We start from the raw sequence: 24796 nt of genomic DNA, 5'->3' as shown, positions 1-24796 counted from the left end.
GTTGTGTGTAGAATTCTGAGGAAAAGAATGAATTTAATCCATTGTGGAATAAGGCTGTAACATAACAAAATATGGAAAAAGTGATGGGCTGTGAATACTTTCCGGATACACTTATATATATATATATATATATATATATATATATATATATATATATATATATATATATATATATATAAAATATACTGTGTATATATATATATATATATATAAAATATACTGTGTATATATATATATATATATAAAATATACTGTGTATATATATATATATATATAAAATATAATGTGTATATATATATATATATATATATATATATATATATATATATATAAAATATACTGTGTATATATATATATATATATATATATAAAATATACTGTGTGTGTATATATATATATATATATATATATATATATATATATATATATATATATATATATATATATGGTCCGTCATATTTGTATTCATCAATTAATTACATTTCTTGTTATAAACTTTGCACACTGCACCTCCAAAACTTCACTTCTATTTTAAGTTTCTGTTTAATGTACTATTGAATATTGTTTTATTCAATTTAATATGACACTTAAAGTATCTTTTTAACACAACTCATCAAACTTATTCTTTGGTGATTTTCACATTCCAGAGCCCCTCTTTTTTTCATTAAAGCCATAAATGCTGAGTTTTGGTAATTCATTAGGGATTTCTTCACTGTCATAATATTTTTGTTAGGTGAACTTTATCCAGTTTTGCCACCTGCATCTGTCATTTCTGCTTCTATATGTAAACATAACATTCTGACACACATGGGCACCTACGTGCAGCACCATCGCAGGATGAGCCATGAAATAACATGTATATTTGTTGCATTGCTATTAATGTGTTACTATTCTTATTATTGGGAGTAAAATAAATGCCTTAGTAGTAATGATTACCCTAGTATTATTGGGTTTATAATCACTCCTAGTAGTGCCACATGTTTTTATTTGTTACCTTTGATGTTATGGTCTTAACATGGATTTCTGCCCTCAGAGGAGATCAGTTATTAAATTGCTTTATACTGAAAACTGCCCTGCAATGGCAGAGATAAGAATTAAGGAAAAACAATAGTGCCTGACAACAGTATGAAACATTTGATTTTTAGAGGGGCCCTTTGCTATGTCAGCGCTGAGTTTTTTGCATTATCACATAAGCGTTATGTCACTGAAGATGTTTGGTCTTGTCTAAAGCATTCATTCAGTAGAGATTCAACGCCACTGTCTTTCTAAATGCTCCTGTTGGCATGCTTGAAAGGAAACACAGTGCCATGTTTGGATAATCAGATTATAACAAAAGAGAAAGACAGAAATGAAATGGTCCATTAAGGTAATTTGGTTATTGTGCTGTAGGTCAAACTGTAAATAAAGTGGATTTCCAACCCAGTGTGTGTCTGAATACAGATCATTGAATATTACCAAACTACAAAGCTTGCAGGCGTAATATCACAAGCAGTCAGCTTCTTACACCTTGAACCCACCTTAAGTGTCAGGTCCTTCTCCTTAGAGGTTCACTGCAAACACAAGTGAACTGATTGGAACTCTTACTCTAATGTTCTAATGTTCTAACTGACTGGAACATTTAATGCCATTCCTTAAAATGTAATTTTAGATTGTTAGTCCTTATTAGAAGTTGTATGTTCAATAAAGTGCTATAGGTAACTCACTGATGTTGCATAAGAACTCCCAGTTGGTCTTAGTTAAGATAATCAAGCAGACTTTGTTAGAATGAAACACGAGCAATCCATTTTGAACAAAGGATTTTGTCTTTGTCTAAATAAAAGAAAATGATGCTTTAGTGATTGACTTAACGATTAGGCATACATTAATATGTATTTAGTAATTGCTCTGAGCATCTCTTTACTTTATACAAAACATGCTTTAATTAAAATGACTTGTTTAAGAAAGGCAGGTCGGTTAGCTAAAGTAAAAAATTTGAGGGAACCTGATTTACAACTAGCATCCATAATTTGGAAAAGTTACAAGTTTAACTTGATCACATTGGGTATGACTAAAGAATCTGGTTAAAATCTAAGAAAATGTGTTAGGCAATGTATGTAGTTATTATAGTGTAATAATATTTTATAAAGATTTGCTCCATCGAATAAACATACAAATCTATCTATCTATCTATCTATCTATCTATCTATCTATCTATCTATCTATCTATCTATCTATCTATCTATCTATCTATCTTTTACAATTATTTTAAACTACAAAATTGTGCGCCGCAGATACCAAGCTTCAGCCTGTTTTGTCCCAAGTATATGACGCTGGAATCCTTCACCGCTTTCTTATTTACGTCATTGATTGATTTCTTGAGAGTTGCATATGTACATATTGATTATGTACAGCGTCGACAAACGGCGCGTTTAAAATCGTTGTTGCTCAACATCTGTGACTGTCTGCTCCATTTTTAACCCGAATTGAATCTTGGACTAAAGTTGTCCGAATCATTGACTTTAAAACGCAATTAACACACGAACATACAACAGGAAGAGAACGAGATAATGATAACCTCACACATCGAGCTGCAGTACTTGAAATGTCATCAAACGGCCGAGCACTTTAAGAGGTGCAAAGGACTCGACCTAATCCGATTTCGGGCTCTTCTGTTACTTTCAAGTACAAGTGTAAAGGGCCAGCGGCTCTCCGCGCTTTTAGGTGATTAGGTTAGTAGCGTCACGTCTCATTAAGCGCCTTTTAAAGATCAGACATCAGCTACTGTACAGGAAGATGAAAAGGCCAGGACTAAAAGCAACGTAAAATTAAAGCATACATTACACAGCAAAGGTATTGCGCCGATTTAGCCAACAATTGCTTAACTAATCAATTATGAGTTGATCACGCTTTTAATTTAAGGAACCATGACATTGCTCGTTGGTGAAGATCAGTATTTAACGAAAACGTAAATGTTTCAATAATTGTTGCTTACATGTATGGATAATCTATCTATCTATCTATCTATCTATCTATCTATCTATCTATCTATCTATCTATCTATCTATCTATCTATCTATCTATCTACGAATTAGTGTCATTGCGTTTTGTTAGAACTTCAGCGCACGAATCTTTAAAAACTCACCAATGACAGCAATGCTAATACGTTTTTATGACTAGAGGCATTTTAAAAGTTTTAAACTTTGAGCATTAAATATTAATGTACCGTTTGGAACACATCAGTATCTTGAGATAACTATTTGAAATACGAATTATGTTTACTGAATTTAACGGGTTTCACTATACCATGTTACAGAACTCAACACAATGAATGATATCGGAAAGGATTTGAAAAGCTTTGCGACAAATTCCCAAATTGACCGTTATGCATTCTGATATTGTAACGAAAGGTATCTTAAATATCCTAAAGGTTATTTCAATGCCGGAAAAGAAAGAAGTTAAAGACTTCGGCTGTATATTCTTAAGTTATTTATAATTTTGTACTTTTTCGGTTTCTGAAGTTTACACACACTTAAATATAGAATGTTTCTCAACAATCACATCTAAGAGGTACAGAAAAGAATGACATTTAACATTAACACGAGTTATACGGCATAATAATAATGAGGGATAGTTAAATAAGAAAGTGTCGCGCGTATACGTTTTCCCTGTGGGATTACACACACTTCGCAGTATACGTACGAAGGAACTGTTTATAAAGAAGTTTACTCGTTAAGCCATTCACTTACAAATCTCTTTGGTAGAAATAACATGAAAGGGGAGCATCGTTATATTTTTACCCAAAGGATCAATGAGTTAAACAATAAAGACAAACTGCCAACAAGTCTGTTTTTCTAGCCATTGAGAAATGTTATCAAAAGACCGCCATCAATTGACTTTGTTTTTATCATGTATTTTAAACAGGCTGTACACATCTATTTTGTGTGATACGAACGACAAAGGCAATCTCCCAAACCATATATAAGTGTATAAATAAACGTTTGCCTCCCCCTGCCAAAAAAAAAGTTTAATCATTTTTAAAATTTCGATACCTTGAAGCTAATATATAACCAGAAGGCCTCTCCGATTTACTCCCCAAATATTTTCGAATACATTATTCAGTGACAGGAGCAGGGAATTAGCCCACGACAAATGAATATTTGACCGACCTGAAGAAGATTATACGTGTTCAAAACAATCTAGCAGAACAATGCAATGTATATTAGCTTTGAAATATGGAGCTCGTCAAAAAATGCGTATCTATGCGATGGAAAAGCGCTCTTAGAAATGTGTGTAAAACGAATAGTCAGGCTGATTTATAGCAAATTGACGTGAAGATGATTTAGTCCTTGTTTATTATCTAGTTTATAATATATGAAATCAAATGGAATAGTATTTTGATTTTAAAGAAATAGTTTTATTATGATTAAATAAAATTTACTTTGGATCAATCATCTCTAACCGTTTAAAGAAAATAAAGTTTCCATTGCATGAAATAAATTGTAATTAGCTCAGAAAGAGCGCAGCGCTTTACTTCATTACATTGGCCTTCGTTTTGCATGTAAATGAAAGTTGTTGTCAAGGCTGTTAAACGAGTCTAGAGGACTTTAAATTGTTGGAACGGGGGTTGGGTAACACAGTTACCACGATAAAGTGTAATGAGGTGTAACGTGAAAAGAACCCGCTCATCCATCTTTAGATCCCGGCTACACCAAGCGCAAGGTGGTAAACAGAGACGATAGATAGATAGATAGATAGATAGATAGATAGATAGATAGATAGATAGATAGATAGATAGATAGATAGATAGATAGATAGATAGATAGATATTCCGACCTTCAAATTTTGCTTTCACTTTTTGCTTTGAAATGACCAACAGTAATTTCAGTGGATCAGTGAATTGTGACTGTGACTTCTAGAACACTTGTTCATTCACACCTGTTTCGACTAGTCAGTCTTGCTATTCGCAGACGATAAAAAAAAGACTTTAGAGAAACAGAATACACTTCCTTGAACTAAGTGTCTAGAAAAGAAACTCACTTGAAAATCAAACACACAAAGCAGTAACTTTACATTGGTGCAGATCGCTCAGGACGAGTTAACGAAGAATTCAAAGAAAGTTAAGAGGAGGCTCTGACTTGTAAAGTAGTCGAAGTGAAAACTTGCCGGCACAGTAGTCTGATTAGAACCCCTCTGGGAACAGCTGAGCTACGATCATTCACTTCATGGGAACCTCTCCTTTTCGTTGGTATAGTATAATAAGTTAAAAGTAAAATTTGATGAAAGGAGCCGGTCCTAAAACAGACTTAATCCACCCTGAAAAAAGGCAGCAGCAGGACATTGTCAGCGAGCCAGACCCCCACGCCAACCCCTTTCGATGGACGTGCAGGTTAGACTCCGCCCTTCCGCTGCTCTCGGCTATTTCAGCGCAGTCCTTCTGCCTTTTCTACCACAAGACTTTGTAAAGGCCGACAGAGACGGAATAATGCCAGCGGCTTCTCAAATGGGATTTGGAGACTTCTTGTTTGGGAAGACTATGGGCCTTCCTCAGGGATACCAGAACGTGCTATTGGGATGTGCACCGCCAGTTTCTCATCCATCGGCACCTCCGAATTCTTTCCTGCCGCCTACTGGGGTGCAGGGTTACCGCTTCATTCCCTACCCACACATGACTCCAGTGGGCCAACTGGTAAGTACGATGGCTTGTTTTCTTTTTCAATGAAATGTGATGGTGGTTTTGTATATTGCCTTTAATAGTTGGCTGCAGCCTAAATGGTGTATTTTACATTATCGGTAAAACACAGGCAAGTAAATGGGTAAATACTGTTCATTATAAAGGATGGTTTTGAAATACATAATTCGCAGATATCCGCATTTTTTTGTAATTTTAATGTTGGTTATGCTGTAATGAACATTTTTGTAAACTACCCACGAATATCTCCTGAATTTGGTTTTCATTATTTTTCCAAATGTAAGTAATTGAAACAGTAGGGAAATTTATTTTCATGCGTAAACCGGCGGAAAAAAGTACGTTTGTTCTTTAAATGTTTTTAAATGTTGATAAACTGTTAATGTTTTAAAAAAAATATTTATAATTCTCATATAGCACATCACTCTTTTTCTTACAAATAATAGTAATAGTGCGTTGAAGCAGTCTATAGCGCCTTTCATCAAGGAAAGTATCAAAACCCTAAAGTCGAGTTAGTCGAATTATTCAACAGAAAGTAACTTCTTTTAAATATTGCATTAACGCCAATTTATTTCGATCAATTTAGCACAAAAACAAGTCCAGGTTGCCGTTCCAGTGCGCACAAGACAAAGATAAACCAGCACCTCAGATCAGACAGATACAATTCAGACTGGACTGGCTTACGGTTGGGTGTCTTGATAAAAAACAGACATTTTAAGTAGACATTTAGTTAAGGTTCACTGTTATTCGATTACCTTTTATGTGACTTATAAGCATTTGGCTTTTTCTCGCTCTATTTGCGATCTGGTTCGTGTAAGCAGCCATCAAGTTTTGAAATCAATTATTATAAAACATGAAAGTGAAGCTAATAAAATTTGGTGAACCGTTTTCTTAAAAATGAAACCATGTGATGGGCTTGTGTGAGTAGAATTCCATTTTCACCATTGAACATAAATAGGTTTTTCTTCATGAATCAGGCAAGCTTGTCAAAAGATCGAATGGTTCAGAAAAGTTTACATTTCAGTAAAATCTTTGGCATATATTTTCTGTGAATCAGATAATAATAATAATAATAATAATAATAATAATAATAATAATAATAATGACCTGCAATCATTGCGTACAGTAAACACGGGCTAAGTACAGGTTTTCTTGATCTTGATAGCCTACTATATATCAAAGATTTCTGTTTTGCGCACATATTAGATACATTTTCAAAGCCCAAAGAACCCATTCCTTATGTGGTGGACCTTTCCTAGAATGAAATGGTTCTTTGTACAGCCAAGTTCCATGAGGAGCCACACAATCCAATGAAATGCCATTGAAGGACCGGTATTGTTAAGTGTGCATCCAGGTCATATTGAAATGTCTAGTTATAACAATTTGAAGAATTCAGTGAAATAAAACTATGCTCGCTAGTATAAGTTTTTTGTCACAGCCTATTTATTTATTTATTTATTTTTGCATTTTTTTTAGAGTCCACCCTTTGACCTGAAGGCTGCATCTCCCTATCACCAGGCTCTTTTGAGCCAGACCACCCCCTTTTACTCTCCTTATCGGGCCCTGGTGACAGAAGACCCAAGCCGAGTGGTCAAAGCCGCCACCCGGGAAAGCACAACCGCCCTAAAAGCCTGGCTCAACGAGCACCTTAAGAACCCCTACCCTACCAAAGGCGAGAAGATCATGCTGGCCATCGTGACTAGGATGAGCCTGACTCAAGTGTCCACTTGGTTTGCCAACGCTAGGAGGCGACTGAAGAAGGAGAACAAGATGAGCTGGGTGCTGGCAAGGAGCAAATCCGACGAGGAGGAGAGTGATGGGGATGAGGATGAGAGTACGGGTAAAGGAGAAAGTGGGGAAGAGGAGGAGGAGGAAGAGCAAGACATCGAATTGCACACCTCAGTGGAGTCATGTGAGAAGGAGGCATCAAACCATGAGCCTCACCAGAGCACAGGAGGGTTCCCTGAAATGGCCAGCAGCCTTACTGTGGATAACAAAATGCAGGCATATAAACACGATCCACCCAAAAAATTGGAAGGCAAGGTAGACGTTAACGAACTGACGGATCGAAAGGATGCTGCACACAAGGGTCTGGAGCCAAAAGAGAGCACAGAGCCCCCTAAGCCTAAAATCTGGTCTTTAGCCGAGACTGCGACTTCTTGTTCAGCCACGGGTTCGGGTAACAAAACAAACCTCAGTCATAACAGCAACCAGGACATTGGAGCTTTGTGGGCGGAGCTGGCCATCAGGAACGGACACTACTTTCCGGTTCATTTTCCCACTGATCCTCAAAGAAGCGCAAGGGCGGGAGATTTGGGAGACTGCTAACCTGCCTTCCCTAATTCTCTCCACGTGCACTTACATTTGTATTTATTTTTATTACTTCATTGTTGAACATACCGCACAGTCCAGGGAACTCTTTTTTAAAAGATCGCGGAATTAAAAGTCGAACGTTTAGCCTTGGCGTTGGGGCTTTCCGTGTCCATAAAGAAGTCAAATCGACGTTCTGTAGATGCTCTGTAATTTTGTACATTTTGTAAATATACAGTTTGTATACTCGACTTTGGTTGTATATTTTATGTAATAAATTTTATTAAGAACTGTTTTTTCGGGTTGTATAAAACTTATCATTATTCACATTGTCTCCACATTTGACGATTCACTTATTTTGAGACAATGAGGTCCTGCGAAGGACTGGCGTCCCTTCCAGGGTTGCTGACCAGGATTATATGAGGTGTATATTTGGATACGTTTTAAAATATGAAAACCTACTATAACAATTGCTGCCTGTGGACAGTTGCGTATTTGGGTAATCGCCACTGAGCTATGCGGCAAGAGGATTCAAGGGACTTCAAGCACATACCGTTTTTATTCCAAACACTAAATGCTTTCTTAAAAATATAGAAATCCACAATCCTAAAGTATTTTACAGACTAAGTGACATTTTTCTACAATGACTTGTTTAATAGTGTTTTTCTGTATCTTTGAATGCACGTCTTGAAAGAAAGATATGTTAAAACGGTGATCGAGAAATATATCCTCTATACTTTCTTTGCTTTTCTATAGATTTAAATACATAATAATAATAATAATAATAATAATAATAATAATAATAATAATAATAATAATAATTCTTTGCATTTATATTGGAGGTCCGGTGAGCGTTTTAATAACATTTACTGACAGAAAGCTACGATGATATTTTCTGTGATGGTGATCGTCTTGTCCGTCTAAAGACATCAAAAGAAACAAAGTTATATCCTTCACAGTAAAGCTGGCAAACCATCCATAGCCGTGTATTCTTGGATTGCAGTGACATTCACTTGGGATAACCGGGACCACCCTGAGAGTCACGAATGACCTCAACCGGCACGTCCTTAGAGAGGTGGGAGGCAAATCACTCAGACAACCGGCTGGGGATTCGAGCACTGGGCGATTTACCGTGTTTTTAAATAAACATGTATTTATTTAAAAAACGAATAGACGTCTAAACTTTACTAAACTAAACAATAGATGTATTAACTCAATAGCTTTAAGAAGAAGACAAATAATACAAATACAGTAACTAATACAATAATAAATAAATAATAATACAAGAATGAATTGTGTTTCGCGTAACTGCAGAACTGTAAACTTACTTTAGGCAAGCCCTTATATATATTCTCAGAACTACATAATTCTGACTATTTTTTTTTATCCAGAAATGCGTTTCACATTGTTGATTTCTAAATCAAGCCGTCATCACACACTTAATTAAACTGAAAGCGATATTCCAGCCCTTGGTTTCCAAAGCTGATATATTTGGGGCGCTCAGCGTGTCTGTTTCTTATGGAGACAATTTCTTTCTTTCTTTCTTTCTTTCTTTCTTTCTTTCTTTCTTTCTTTCTTTCTTTCTTTCTTTCTTTCTTTCTTTCTTTCTTTCTTTGGTTTAACCTTTTAAATAAAATGTACTATTTGCAATAAACATTCTTGCGCTCTATACTTGCTGGGCTATGGGCTTTATTCTCCTCGCAACTCTGCTCAGGATAAGTGGATTTCGATGGCTATGGAGGGCGGCACGGTGGCACAGTGGTAGCGGTGCTGCCTCGTAGTAAGCAAACCTGGGTTCGCTTCCCTGGTCCTCCCTGTGTGGAGTTTGCATGATCTCCCCTTCGGGTGCTCCGGTTTCCTATCACAGTCCAAAGACATGCGATCCTAAATTGTGTGCGCTTGGTGTGTGGGTGGGTTGGCGCCCTGCCTGGGATTTGTTCCGTCCTTGCGCCCTATGTTGGCTGGGATTGGCTCCAGCAGACCCCCGTGACACTGTATTAGGATATAGCGGGTTGGATAACAGATGGATGGCTATTACTCCGATATAAAACGGTATTGGATTCACTGCATCTTTCTACACAAGGTGATGAGAACATCCTTTCTGACTCCGCATAATTTAAGTAAAGTGCCTTCAGCACTGGTAACTGCCGCTCCATGATGGGCAGAGTTAAGACAGCAGTAGTCACATACTGGGATCAGTTTATAGTCAAAACTCAAGGTAACGGGGACCTTCTTCGTTTTGTGGGAGGAAAACCGAGGGCAGAAGTGGGGATGTATGATGTGTACGATCTGTTGGGACATACAAACAAGAACTGTGTGGTCGTTACATTCTGTTGTGACACGTTGTCACAGATTCAGCGTTCAGTGCAAGGTGACCGTGCAGATTAGACTGTGAGCCAGCAGTTTTTAATTTTCGTTAAATCATGCATTTTCTCAACACTTATGCACTGGTGGTTTTATTCAGTCCGTAATGCCCAAACACCTGGTGACAGAAAAAAATATATAATATAATATAATAGAATAGAATAGAATAGAATAGAATAGAATAGAATATGGGCGGCACGGTGGCGCAGTGGGTAGCGCTGCTGCCTCGCAGTTGGGAGATCTGGGGACCTGGGTTCGCTTCCCGGGTCCTCCCTGTGTGGAGTTTGCATGTTCTCCCCGTGTCTGCGTGGGTTTCCTCCGGGCGCTCCGGTTTCCTCCCACAGTCCAAAGACATGCAGGTTAGGTGGATTGGCGATTCTAAATTGGCCCTAGTGTGTGCTGGGTGTGTTTGTGTGTGTCCTGCGGTGGGTTGGCACCCTGCCCGGGATTGGTTCCTGCCTTGTGCCCTGTGTTGGCTGGGATTGGCTCCAGCAGACCCCCGTGACCCTGTGTTCAGATTCAGCGGGTTGGAAAATGGATGGATGGATGGATGGATAATATAATATAATATATAGGGGATCGAAAGGAGTTTTACAATTTGCCCTCCGTTTAGGCAACAACAAAGAAGGAAAAGGTATTTCAATAGCACCGGGCTCAACGCCACAGATCGGGACTCTGTGTTTAAGCCTGTTAAATAAATTGACCGTTACTCAATGGGTTTTAAATAACAAGGCGCAGAATACAGTATGCCTAAAAGAATAAAATGGCACACGTTAAGAGAAACTGCAACCACCGAGTAATAACACATTCCGATACTTTTTGAAATCTACAGCCCTACTCCCCACTCTGCACGTATAGGTGAAGATATCCTAATCTGAGACAAAATAGGTTCTTCTGCCTTTGACACTGAAGCGGATAGATCGCTGACTTAGAGGCGAATCAGGGCGACACATACTGCAAATACACAACTCTAGTAATCATTCCTGAGCTAAAGTGGGGAATTAGAATCTTTTAATCCTCCTCCATCCACCTATCACTCCGCCCACCACTTTTTGATTGAAGGGCTCCTGAATTCGGGAGTTTAGCCGAACTGCATTGAGCAACAGGCAGGTCCGTCCATCACCGGCAGGCACATTGAACACGCAGAACACTCTCAGTTGATCCAATTTCAAGCGCAAATTTCGTTAGCGTTCACTTTGGGTTGTAGGCAGAAAAAGGAAAATAAAGACAAATCCGCGCGAATAAGGGGGGTCATGCAGAATCTTTATAGACGTTGACTGACTGTCTGCTTTTATGTCTCAACGCATTATATGACATTTTGTTCATGGCGTTAATGAGAATGAGAATCGGTAAACATGACCCTTAACAGTTTTAGTTTCGCTTAATCATCATTAATTCACATTTCTTTCTTTCTTTCTTTCTTTCTTTCTTTCTTTCTTTCTTTCTTTCTTTCTTTCTTTCTTTCTTTCTTTCTTTCTTCTTGATTTAAACTACATCAGCAAGATGGGTTTCGTCGATTAGTCAGACGAGAAGGTCACGTGACAGCAACATAACTCTCTTTCCCAATTCTGATCAGCTGCATTACAAGGAAGTCATCCAAGGGTGGGCTTGTGAATTTGTAGGGTGGGCAGTTCAATTCAGTATTGAAAGAAAGCAGCCGCAATACCAATACATTGGCCTCAACATTGTGGATTATATACTGAGAAGCGAACGAGAAAACATGTAAATCGCCGTCTTTTTACATTAACTGTATTAAAGCTGATTCGCTACAAAATAAATAAATAAATAAAAACCTCAGTTTTTATTTTATACCATTGTATAAATTAACTAATTTAAACTATAATATAAAATAACTATCCATCCATCCATTATCCAACCCGCTATATCCTAACTACAGGGTCACGGGGGTCCGCTGGAGCCAATCCCAGCCAGCCCACCGCAAGGCGCGCACACACACACACACACACACACGCACGCACACACACACACTCACAGACCAAGCACACTCTAGGGACAATTTAGAATCGCCAATGCACCTAACCTGCATGTCGTTGGACTGTGGTTGGAAACCAGAGCACCCAGAGGAAACCCACGCAGACATGGGGAGAACATGTCAACTCATATTTAAAATTTGTGAAGTTACTTAGTTTCTGATCATTCTCAGGCCACATGCAAACTGACGAGTGGGTTACAGCCTAATGCACCTGAGTAAATTATTTCAATTCTTTGAAAAATTAGAAAATTAAGTACAAAGATGTATTTTTTTAGTTCAATAACAAAATAAAATTTATGTTAGATCTACATATTTGTTTTAAATTAGAAGAAATTCAGTTAATTATTTCAAATGAGTACATTTTACATAATTATTAACCGACATTACTTAGACATAAGATTATTTAAATGTATTAAATGATATTGCTGGTAATGTGATAATGGATATACAGGTAAGCTCCAAACACTTCCTTGTATCCAAGATTGGAGAAAAACAGTGTTGGTGTGTGATTCTTGTGATAAAAATGTCCTGGTTAACAAACTTGCTTAGGTTATTAAGGTCTTAGATTTTTGTTTAGTATTTTAACTATTGATAACAGATAAATAAGACATTTGGTCATGACGACTCTTGAGTTTTGAACTACATGCCCTCTCCTTATCCTCTTCAATAAAGATTCTCACTGCCTCATTCCAAGTCACTATGGAACCAGTTTAGGGAATGATAATGCCAATGTGAAATGCCCTAGCAGTTTTTCTTGAAATGCGTTCTTCACAAGTTCTTTAATGACAAAACAAATAAAAGGAAATGTAGTTTGTTATTTTTAATGGGACATTTTCATTGTCCAGTTATTGCATATAACTGCTTCTGTCAAAAATGTCATCCATATATAAAGTATATGTCTTAGCATGGTTGTGTTAGCAATGTTGACTATTTAAAGTATTGAAATATTTAGTTTGCAAGAAAAGACCAGATAATCATATAAGTTCAGAAGTAGTGTGTCTCTGACCAAACAGTGTACGTTGTGAGCTGGAATGTCAAAGGTCTCAATCACAATCTAAAGAGAAAAAAATAATTTTCTTACGTAACAGGTCTAAATGCCAAGACATTGTTTTTACAGGAGACGTACTTAATAAGTAAGGACCAGTTTTGGTTGCAAAGAGATTGGATTGTAGTATCAGACTTACTATCTGATCTTGATGTGTGATGTGTCACAGTGATAGGTAATTTACAGTATTTCAGTTAAATAATTCTGATGAATATCTACACCTAATATGGATGATGGAGACTTCACCCAAAATGTACTTGCACTTGAAGAATATTCCTTCTTCTCACCAGTACATCAGAGTTACTCAAGAACTGATTATTTCTTCATAGATAATAATTTATTTCCCACTGTTAAATCTTGCAAGTATGACATTATTGTTATCTCCGATCATACCCCTTTGATCATTGAGCTTAAATCTCTATGCCATACACACTCATCTTGTTGTTGGTGTCTTAACCCCATGTCATTATCTGATGAGAACTGTACAGAATTATTCTCCAAGCAAACTGGTTATTTTTTTAGAGACAAATGTATCTTCAGAGTTCTCTACAGGAATACTATGAGAAACTCTGATGGCTTTTTTAAGAGGCCAGATAATTTCACATCTTTCCCAAAAATAAATTGGAAGCCATGAGGTGTCAGAGCTAATCAATGTAATTACCAGAATAGATCAAGAATATGCCAGGTCTCCAAATGAGGCACTTTATAGGTAAAGACAGGCTTTGCAATCAGAATTTAACCTCTTGGCAACAAAAAAACTGGGATAGTTCATCTTTCAATCATCACATCAATACTATGAACACGGTGAGAAGGCCATTTTTATTCCAGAGGCAATACTAATCAGTCTTGAAGACTCAGACAGCATCTCTGTAATATATAAAAACATTTAAAAATTTCCTCCTTTCAAAAATCTCAGGGTGTGATGGGGAAAGGATCTTTTCCTTAACATTTCAGAAAAATGAGTGGAAGGCAGCCATGCACTGAGTACACTCTAGCTTCATATGCACAAAGAACTCAACTTAAAATCATTCATCAAGTGCATTTATCTTGATTAAAATTGTCCAAAATGTTTCCAGGGCAAGATGCATTCAACCTTTGAACATTGCCATCTAGCTCCAGCCTCATTGGGCCACATATTCTGGGTGTGCCGCAAATTAACAACATTTTGGACAAAAATCTTTGCATGCCTATCAGACATCCTTAGTGTCCCAATCACTCCTAAACCATTAAGAGCTGTGTTTGGTGGACTCCCAGATGGGCTTAAAGTGAACAAGGACAAATTGATTGTAATTGCCTATACCACACTACTGACACGTTGACTGGAAGAATCCCAGCCTACCTGTTATAAGTTAGTGGGTAATTGATGTTATTTACTATTTGAAATTGGAAAAAAAAAATTCTCACTTGAAGGATCTGTTCAAAACATTTTTTTTAAATATGGCAAGATATAATTAATCAAATCTTAGAATAAACATTTATATTGGAGTAAAGGACATTCTCCTTTCTTTGTCATTTTTAAGATTTGCTCTTGTTGTTGGCTCTCCTCTCTTTCTCTTGGGCGGGGATCGAAACCTGGTTGTTAAATTTGACATGATTGTATGGAATGTTGTTTTTTTCAAATAAAATCAATACAATTAAAAAGAAATTGCATTATCTATGTTCACGTATTCATAATGACATTTATTTAGAATTCATAAAAGGCACAAATATAGACAAGCACCATCTGGTTTAGAGTAGCCAATGTTATTTTGATAAGGTGTCCTTATATGGATCCCAGCTAGTCCATTACTATTTGCTCCCTTGAAGGTACCTAGAGTATTTTGAAAAACAGAGATCAGTATCAGGAAAACATTGTTCACACAACATTATGCTGTATTTTGATTTTAACACACTACTGAGGAGGACAGCTCTAAATTTTTCAAAAGCCGCTAAGAAAGCCATAATGTACTCAAGTATCATGTTTCTGTTTCATGGAAGCTCAGAGTCCTATTACAGAAAGAACAGGTGTATGCATGGAAAACATTTGTTTCAATTCCTGAGCAGCAAACATCTGGCCACAAGGTATTTGGGGCTGCTACCAGACATGCAGTGTCTACTTCAAGTCATGCAATATGCGCACACTGCATATTCTTTCCATGTTATTGTAATGTATGCTTTTTTGCCTCAAAGCAATTTGAATATAAATTTAAGGTGTTGCCATTTAATTTTAGGCCGTTCATACCCAATACATTTTCATAAGTAGTGGGTAGGTGAGCCTTTCACTTTATGTTTAATTTAATATGGCTGTATTTTGTTAAAGGATATCACGGTAATCTGATGCCAGTTAAGAAAGACCAGGATCCACCATCCCATTGTTTAAATGATTTTTTTATGAAGTGAAATGTGTGTCCATTTGCATGTTTCATTATTCATGAACAAAAGAGGGACAGATATTACTAGATAGGTAGTTTAATATTAATGTTATAGTACATATGTAGTAAATTCTAACATGATCCCATCAGAATTATCATGCCATGCTGTTTTAAGTTTATTGAATATTGGGTTTAATTTTATCTTTTCTTTGACATATTTAAAAATCTGTTTGATTTTTTTTCTCATTTAAACAAACAAATGAAATTAAATATAAAAGTTTTGTTGCCTTGTGAAGGACTGGCACCCTGTCCAGATACTATTCCTGGCTTGTGCCTGGTGAGTGCCAGAATAGGCTCCAGCTGTGTCATGCCTCTGAGCTGGACAATTAAGTTAGGAAGATAGACAGATGGATGGGTGGATGGCTAAAAGTGTTGATTAAATGAAAAAAGGACAGCTCAGAGCCATTTAAAATTGGATTTCTTTACCAAAAAAAAGCAAGAATGAAATAAAAATGATAATAAAGAATTTTAAAAGTTGCTTCCCAAAAAAAAAAATGTAAACGACCGAGTTAATAATTTAAATGTCTTTTTCTGAAGTCACGTTGTGGACTTATGCTTTGTTTCATTTTCTTCGGAAGTCAGAAGTCAGAGCTGGGAATGATGTCATACCCGAGATGATAGTGTTCCAGAACAACATTTGGAAACTCAATACGGATGTACCCAGGAAAAACTTTGTTGTTCTTGCTCAATCAAAATAAATAACAGTGATAACAATGCATTACACAGTATTTTGTGTATCCAAACACAGCTGTAGCATGTCCATAGATAGAAGTTGGATAGTACTGTGTGTATGACTGATTTAATGAGACACAATAGACAGAAGTGCTAATAAACAGTGTAAGGCTACAGTTTTTGCTAAAATTCAGTGTGCATCGCCATTTTGGATTGACGTCATAATCTGAAGTCAGATAAATTCGTGAGCAGGCACTTTATTATTAAATACATAGAAATGGTCATTCAAAAATGACCCCTGACACTTCACCCCCTCTTTCACTGTCCCTGCATTCTAACATTTGCCTTTTTGACTATATTCTTCTGCCATTTTCCTTTTCATTGTTGCACTCACAAACTTACACACCTTACAGCTTGTGCTGGACCTGTTTGACTACAAAGCCACCTTTTCTTCTATAATTTCTCTCTCATCCATTCAACATTTGCATTTATAACTGGAGTATATGCAGGCTCAATTGGTGAGCCTGGTTAGTGTCAAATGCTTTATCAAACAGCACATCACATAATGTGGCCTCTGAATAAAATAATGTAAAAAAAATATATTTTTTGCATTTCTAATCTGAATATTTTATTTTAATTTAATCACAAGAACTGGACTGATCTAACACATTTAGTCACAATAACTATATAATATGGAAATAAGCCTGCAGTGTTCTCTTCAAGTACTAAATATTTTCATATATTTCAGTATACACTTGGAAGATGTCTTTTTTTATTTTAAACATACTAATAATTAAACTTAGATACAACAAGCTTAGCCTTTTGAAAAGGATTCTTTTCTCCATATTTTGTACGAGCCTGGGGCACTCCAGTGGTTTTCCTGATGGTGGCCTTTCAAACCCGGCAGATAAGAGGTATCACCACTAATTACATGGCCATTTTCATAACAGAAGATTTGTAACTGTCATTTAAGTTATTCCTTCTGCCTGCCTAACCAGCAGCTCTCAAATCTTGATTGCTTGTTTTTATATTTACATTCAGCTTTCCAAACCATTCAGTCGTGTAATGAAAGGAACATGCTGTCAATTAGGTCTTTATGGGCCTTTTCACACACCTTGAAGCTCATTACCATCCACAATAGAAACGAGCTCGACTTGGAGTCAGCGACACTTAGCTGATTATCTATCTATAGGAGTGCCCAAATACTGACTCCACTCCACAGGCTCAGCAGGCTCATCATTTACAAATACATGTTAGAAAATTATCAAGCTATCTTTTGTCATTTAAAAGATTATAATATATTTTTTTTATCTCTAAAGTTTATTCAAATGGCACCTTTTTTCACAGGTCAATGAAGTCATGCCTAATGTGTCCTTTAAAATGTGCCTATTTCATTTATGGGATTCTAGGTGCTTGTAATTCTGTGAATAATTAACTGTTTAAACTCAGCCCCATTGTTTTGGACCCACCAATGAGACTGTAGAATAAATCAAAATAAAAACAAAACTGCATACAGTCATTCTTTTCCTCAATTCCATAATTAGATTTCAGTATTATGCCATTTTGCACACCTTAAATACCTTTCGTCTCTCAGAGATGGCTGAATTGCAGCATCACAGCCACACATGTCCCCAACCTCCTCTCCCGTGATTTTTGAATACTTGAATTCAATTGTATATAATTTGATGGACAGACTGTTATCAGCTAAATGACAGGGGTGTTTCAACTTTCAAATGACCCCACATTCCATTTTTTCTATGTTTTCCCCTTTCTATAGTTTAGATTTTCTTTTTATAAAGATGTTTTTGCAACTCTTGGTGTTGTAATTTGGAGGCACAGTATATTTTCACTACCACATATATATTCTGACAGAGGAAATGTGCCCTTCCAAATGATACTTACATCAATAATGGATTTGTACTCTTTGGATACTTATTTAAAAACAGTAAAAGCAGAAAAATTGAATCCTGTGTTTTTGTACTGATTCAAAACAATAACGCTAGATATATCACTTGTAGATATTTAATAATAATTTTTGGGTGCCCCTAACACATCCATTGACACTTTTATAGTGCTTGTAAGCTTATTCCAACACCTGTCAAAAAAAGAATAACATGCAAAGTACTTTTTTGGTAAAAATGTTACTGACGTTTGCATCTTATTCTGCTGTAACATATGTATACAAAAGAACTAATTCTCCAGCTGTAAAAAGTCTGAAAAATAATTGTCTGGCCTTATTATTGAGTGAAGGATGATAACGATATAGCCAGTAAAACCAAAGTAGCAGAACATGGACAAAAATAGGGCTGACTTTAAAGGGTTAAAACATTACGTACATGTTTTTCTTTCTAGAATTTCACTTAAGTTTGCATTCCTTGAGTGATGGAGTGGTTAGCACTTCTGCCTTACAGGTCCAGCATCCTGGGTTCCAATCCAGTCATTGTTAGTGTGTAGAAGTTTCATGTTGTATATGTTGACAGACACTTCCATTTCCTCCCACAAAACTACAGAGGTGTATGGTATCAAGTTAACTGAGGTTTTCAAATTGGTCCTGTGTGTGAATGGGCAGACACCTGGATCAGGGGTGGTTCTTTCCTGGCACCTAATGCAGGGGTAGGCAATGTCGGTACTGGTGAGCTGCAGTGGCTACAGGTTTTCATTCCAACCCAATTGCTTAATTAGAAACCAATCATTGCCAATCTCAGACCTTATTTAATTTTATGGCTTGTTAGTCTGTGCAATGTAAGGCTCTTATATCGTAGATTTTTTTTCCTTTCCAAAGATATCATCCAAATGATTTGAAGCCTAAAACAGATCATTTTCAGTCTGTCACATTTTTCTATTAAGTGTTTTATTAAATCAAACCGTGCATGATGAACACACACAGATGTAATTGGAAAAAAGCTAGCTGGAGAACTGCTGGCTGCTTTGTCTCTTACATCTTATTGCTAATAAGGAGCAATTAAAACACTGAATGCAGCAGTTTAAGATTGAAATAAGCAATTAAGGTTGGAGAACCTTAACAAGCGAGACCACTAAAATGAAGCATCAAAATGTCACTTAAGCAATATGTGCTTCATCAGCAATAATTGAGTTCTCGTTAAGGAACTGGGTTGGAACAAAAACCTGCACATACTGTGGCACTCCAGGACCGACGTTGCCTACCCCTGACCTAATGCAATCAGGATTGCCTTTGACCCTGAATTGAATTAAGTTGTGACAGCATTATGATAGAAGTATTTGCGACCCGAGTTTTCATAACAGTTTTAATCGCACCCCCCTAAAGTTTTTTTGAAAGGAGCCCACTAATACCAATTTGTTCTTTTTTAATTAATGATATATCATAGATGGATATTTTATTATACCTACTTAACTTTTATCGACATTTATCTAACTTTATATTTATTTTTCTAGTATCAGAATGTAGTTTGCTAATTTGTTTTGGTTTCAATAGATGTATTGTTCATATTTTCGATTCTTGTTTTCTTTTTTTCACATCTTCGCGCCCCCCTTTTTGTTACTTCGTGGCTCCCTAGGGGGGCCCACCCCACAGTTTGAGAACCACTGAGTTATGATATTCTTTACCTGCTTTCAGATTCAGATATAAATGAAGGACTACGGGAGGCATATTGATCCACAGCAGAGCCTAGCATTTGTGTTCTTTTTCAAACTTTTAAAACGCCCACCAAAGGACCCAAAGAACTACTGTTTGCGTTTACTGATCATACAGTTGCAGACATTTTCTAGTTAATCATCCAATTAGTAGTGCTACTCATTTACAGCAGCTGCAGTATCACAAATCTGTGAATACAATGGAGATGGCAAAAGATGGAAAAAGAAAGACAAGAAAACATTCAGGGCTCTGAATATTGCATGCACTACTTGTAATCCAAAATGTTGTCCTGCAGCAATTTCTCTGTTGGTTTTTGTAGGTCTCTTTCATACAGACTATCTATGCAAATGCTGCCTTCATGTGTTCTGTATGTTTTACTTCTCTCCTTACATGATGCGATACTTCAGCCTAAATTAAATTAAAGGTTCCATTAACCATACAGTTATGGACCTTATTTGGGAACTTAAAATTTACAAGTGATGATAAGCTTGTTTTGTAGACCAAAAGAGCTAAATAAACCAAAATTGGAGACAAGACAAGCAGTAACACTTTATAATAAGTTTTATTAAAATATCATGAAGAAACATCAACCGATTATTGCTTCATGTGTCTTCAAGTAGTATAAAATGGCAAAAAATGGATAATTCATGAATAGGTGTCTTTATGATAGTTTTCATTAATGCGTCATTAAGAAACATCAACAGATTATTATTTCACATATCTTCAATAGTAACAATTTGGCAAAAATTAATATGTAGATACTTTTCATTAATAAGTCACTAAGAAACATTGACAGATTATTAGTTCATGTCTCTTCAAATTGTTAAAAATGGCAATAAATTGATCATTCATGCATAGGTAACTTTATAATAGCTTTCATTAATAAGCCATTAAGAAATATTGACAGATCAGTAGTTTATGTACCTTCAAAAAGGTAAAAATTCATAAACTATAATTCATGCATAGGTAACTTTATTATAACTTTCATTAATAAGTCATGGCATGTCTGGTGTTCAAGTGGCAGAGGTAGGCACATATCATTCCTCTCTTCAAATAATTACATTAACTCCCTGTAGCAACACATATTAAGTTTAAAATCCTCGATACTCGCCCAACGAATAGTCAATGGGTCTACACCTATATATGGAGACACTTGTGTGTGTCTATGCTCCTTCTCAATACCCAGGTCTTCTGATGAATGGTGTCTGGCGATACACCTCTACATGGTATCAAATCTCAGTCCAAACTTTTTTCTTGTGTAGTTCTGAGCTGGTGGAATGAGTTTCTCACCTTTATTCTAACTGCTGACTCCTTCAATGTGTCTAAGACATGTGTGAAGTTTCTCTTATTTTGTTAATATCTGTCTAATTGATAATGACTTTAATAGGTTCTTGTAACTAAGGAATGATTACATGCTTTTGTGCTCTGTTTTGGTTTAAAGCTCTTCACTGGTGACCAGTTTTGGCCTCTTGTCCTGTAACATTCATTCACAAACAGTCCCTCAGACTGATGTTTACTTGATCGTGTTAACCTCTTTTGTAAGTCACTTTAAATAAAAACATCTCATAAGCAAATACATGTAAAGGTAAATGTACGTAGATCATTTTGCAGTATCAAATCTAAAGTTGCAACTATTTTTCCATTGTACGTTTGTAAAGATTTTCTAATTAAAAAAGTGACAATTATTATGAAGTTATTACCAACAAGCTTCTATAGAAGATGTGCGTGTATTGCACGTGGCTGTCTCATAGATCAAGCATACTAATTCTGAATCACTTGCCAGGTTATTGCTTGGTTGCAGTTTGCTTGTCCTCCCTGTGTCTGTGGGTTTTCCTTTAAGTATGCTGGCTTTCTGCTCCCCTCTCCTAAATTAAGCAGCTTAGATTAGTTCAGTAGATTCAGATTTGTCTGTGTGATTATGAGCGAGCCTTGTGGTGAACTGCCACCCTGTCCTATAGAATAGGGACTTGTGCTAAGTGCTGGGATAGGACTCATCCCCACCTAAACCTTGAAATGGAATAAATGGGTTTGAAAATGTTATTTTTTATTACAAAACTAAACATGTTGTTAAAACATCCTACAACTACATTGAAACATTTTGCAGTTCTCTCAGCCAGAATGGCAGGTAACTTACACACCGCTAATGACCAATCAATGGAGAAGCCCAAGTCCTAACAGACATTGTATTTGCCCTTGACCGGACTAACACATGGATGGTCACCATCCTTTATTCAGAGTGAAGCCCACTTTAGCTGGCAGTTGCTGTCCCTTACAGTAAAACTGGGCATCTGGTGCATGTCTAAATGTGTCCGCCAAGAGGGTTCTGAGCATCTACTGAAATGGTACATAATGGCAAAGTCAGAGATTTGGAGATCAACAGGATTAGTCTTTGGTAGAATGGGGGGATTTGCCCCCTCTGCACAGGAGTGGAGAATCTCAGGCCCGGCCCTTTGTTTCCACCTTTTGTTACTTGGTGGCTTTTTAACATTTTCGAGGCTCACATTTGCATAGTTTATCAGCAGAAGGTGCTTTGAAGAGATTAGCTCCTGTCCTCTCTTCTGCTTTCCTCCTGCTATTTGACCGAGACTGTGAGAGCAGGAATTTAACTGTGTATGTGTGCGTATTTGTGGGTGGGGGTGTTGACTGTAGTCTTTCTCAAACCCTGAGGGTTTAATTCTTATTGTTTTGCTTCTGCTTTACTGTTATCCCCTGTTGGTCATTCAATCCATGATTAGTACCATTAAAGGATTTGCATATCAGAAGAGAGTTTGCTAAATCTTCTCAAATTAGCAAGAATAAAAAGCCTGCATTGTCTCTTTCGGGTAACAAGTAATTAATCCATTTAACTCCAGCTAATGATCTTTTGTAGGACTACCCAAAAAAGACATCAATCGTTTGCAGTTAGTGCAGAATGCAGCTGCTAGAATCCTTACCAGGAAAAGAAAATCCGAACACATTTCTCCAGTTTTGATGTCACTACACTGGTTACCTGTGTCATTCAGAATTGACTTTAAAATTCTGCTTATGGTTTTTAAAGCTTTAAATAATCTCGCCCCGTCTTATATATCGGAATGTCTGACACCTTATATTCCAAATCGCAACCTCAGATCCTCAACTGAGTGTCTCCTTAGAATTCCAAGAGCAAAACTTAAAAGAAGTGGTGAGGCGGCCTTCTGCTGTTATGCACCTAAAATCTGGAATAGCCTGCCAGTAGGAATTCGCCAGGCTAATACAGTGGAGCACTTTAAAAAACTACTGAAAACACATTACTTTAACATGGCCTTCTCATAACTTCACTGTAATTTAATCCTGACACTCTGTATATCCAATTCATTATAATAACCATTCAAAATCTGTACTAACCCCTACTCTCTCTTCTGTTTCCTTTTCCGGTGTCCTATTGGTGGTGGCTTGTGCCACCACCATCTACCCAAAGCACCATGATGTTCCAACAATGATGGATGGATTAAAAGCCAGAAGTCTGTATAACCATCAGCATCAAGTGACTCCGTGAGAACCCTAACTACAAAGAGGACTATTTCATTTATGTTAGGTAGAATGCCCAAAGGGGACTGGGCGGTCTCGTGGCCTGGAACCCCTACAGATTTTATTTTTTTCTCCAGCCTTCTGGAGTTTTTTTTTGTTTTTTCTGTCCACTCTGGCCATCGGACCTTACTCCTTCTTATGTTAACTAAGGTTGTCTTATTTTAATTTCTTATTTGTCTTTTATTCTTCTTTTCTTCATTATGTAAAGCACTTTGAGCTACTTTTTGTATGAAAATGTGCTATATAAATAAATGTTGTTGTTGTTGTTGTTGTTGTTTATTTTTCAGTGTCGGGGGTTGGCTGAATTCCACCTATCAACTTTTCTGCAAACGTTTTACATGGGATGAGTCAACTTGTGTAAGGAGCTGGAACAATAATTACAATGTGACCTAGCAATAGCAGTTAAAGTGTCTCGATGGAGAATCAGATTCAGCAGATCACCTGATATGTTGAGGGTGAGAACAATGGGTACTGATTAATAAACCTGCTAGTGCAGCACTAATAAAAAAGAGCTGCTGTGCGCAGTAGAGGCAAATACTAGATCAGGCTGGCCATTCTATTTTAAGTTGGCTCCCTTGACAGTATCATTGAGCTAAGGCCAGTTAACAACAACAGTGGGGAGGAATACAAAAACTGCTGTCCGAGGAAATAAACTTCTGGGGATTCATGGTTGGTTAAAATGCAAAGTTAAAAGACGTGGTCAGATGCAGTCACAATTCTGGAGACCTACACCAACTGGCAACCCAACCTCTTCTGTGCATTCTGCAGTAACAATTTGCAATGGGCAGTCCAAAAGGACAACATGACAGTCTGCACCAGCCCACTGTCCTTGACTTCACTAACCATAACAGTGATTTACAGTCCTGAACTCATTTACATTCCATGTATTTCCTTTGGACATGGTGGTCTCGAAAACAACTAGATAGCTTAAGGCTGAGAATGAGTTGGAAGTACTAAGGAACTCAGATTTAGGCCTACTAGCATGACTCAATATCTGCACCCTTAACTAGGGTTGTCATTCTCAGATCACTTTGGGATGTTTTTTACGGTTTATTTATTTGGCATGAAGCAGTGGTGGAGCAAGAAATTTGAACTGGGTAGGGGACTCATTAGTGGGCATGCATGCCTAGCATAGAACACATGGAAATTCCAAGGATTTAGCATATGCTTGATAGGA

The 24796-nt window shown here is 36.9% G+C and overlaps 1 protein-coding gene across 1 annotated transcript; it reads left to right on the top strand.

The window, feature by feature from the left end:
- The first annotated feature begins 5062 nt into the window (after nucleotides 1–5062).
- On the top strand, nucleotides 5063–8270 carry irx7 (iroquois homeobox 7). Its single transcript, XM_028810607.2, has 2 exons — nucleotides 5063–5665; nucleotides 7142–8270. Exons 1-2 carry the CDS (start codon nucleotides 5354–5356, stop codon nucleotides 7991–7993), a joined length of 1164 nt encoding a protein of 387 aa, XP_028666440.2. The 5' UTR covers nucleotides 5063–5353; the 3' UTR covers nucleotides 7994–8270.
- The last annotated feature ends 16526 nt before the right edge of the window (nucleotides 8271–24796 follow it).

The sequence above is a fragment of the Erpetoichthys calabaricus genome, chromosome 10, assembly GCF_900747795.2.
Source record: "Erpetoichthys calabaricus chromosome 10, fErpCal1.3, whole genome shotgun sequence".
In the NCBI taxonomy this organism is placed as follows: Eukaryota; Metazoa; Chordata; class Cladistia; order Polypteriformes; family Polypteridae; genus Erpetoichthys; species Erpetoichthys calabaricus.
The sequence above is the reverse complement of the archived record's forward strand: the minus strand, read 5'-3'. Positions and strand labels throughout refer to the sequence as shown.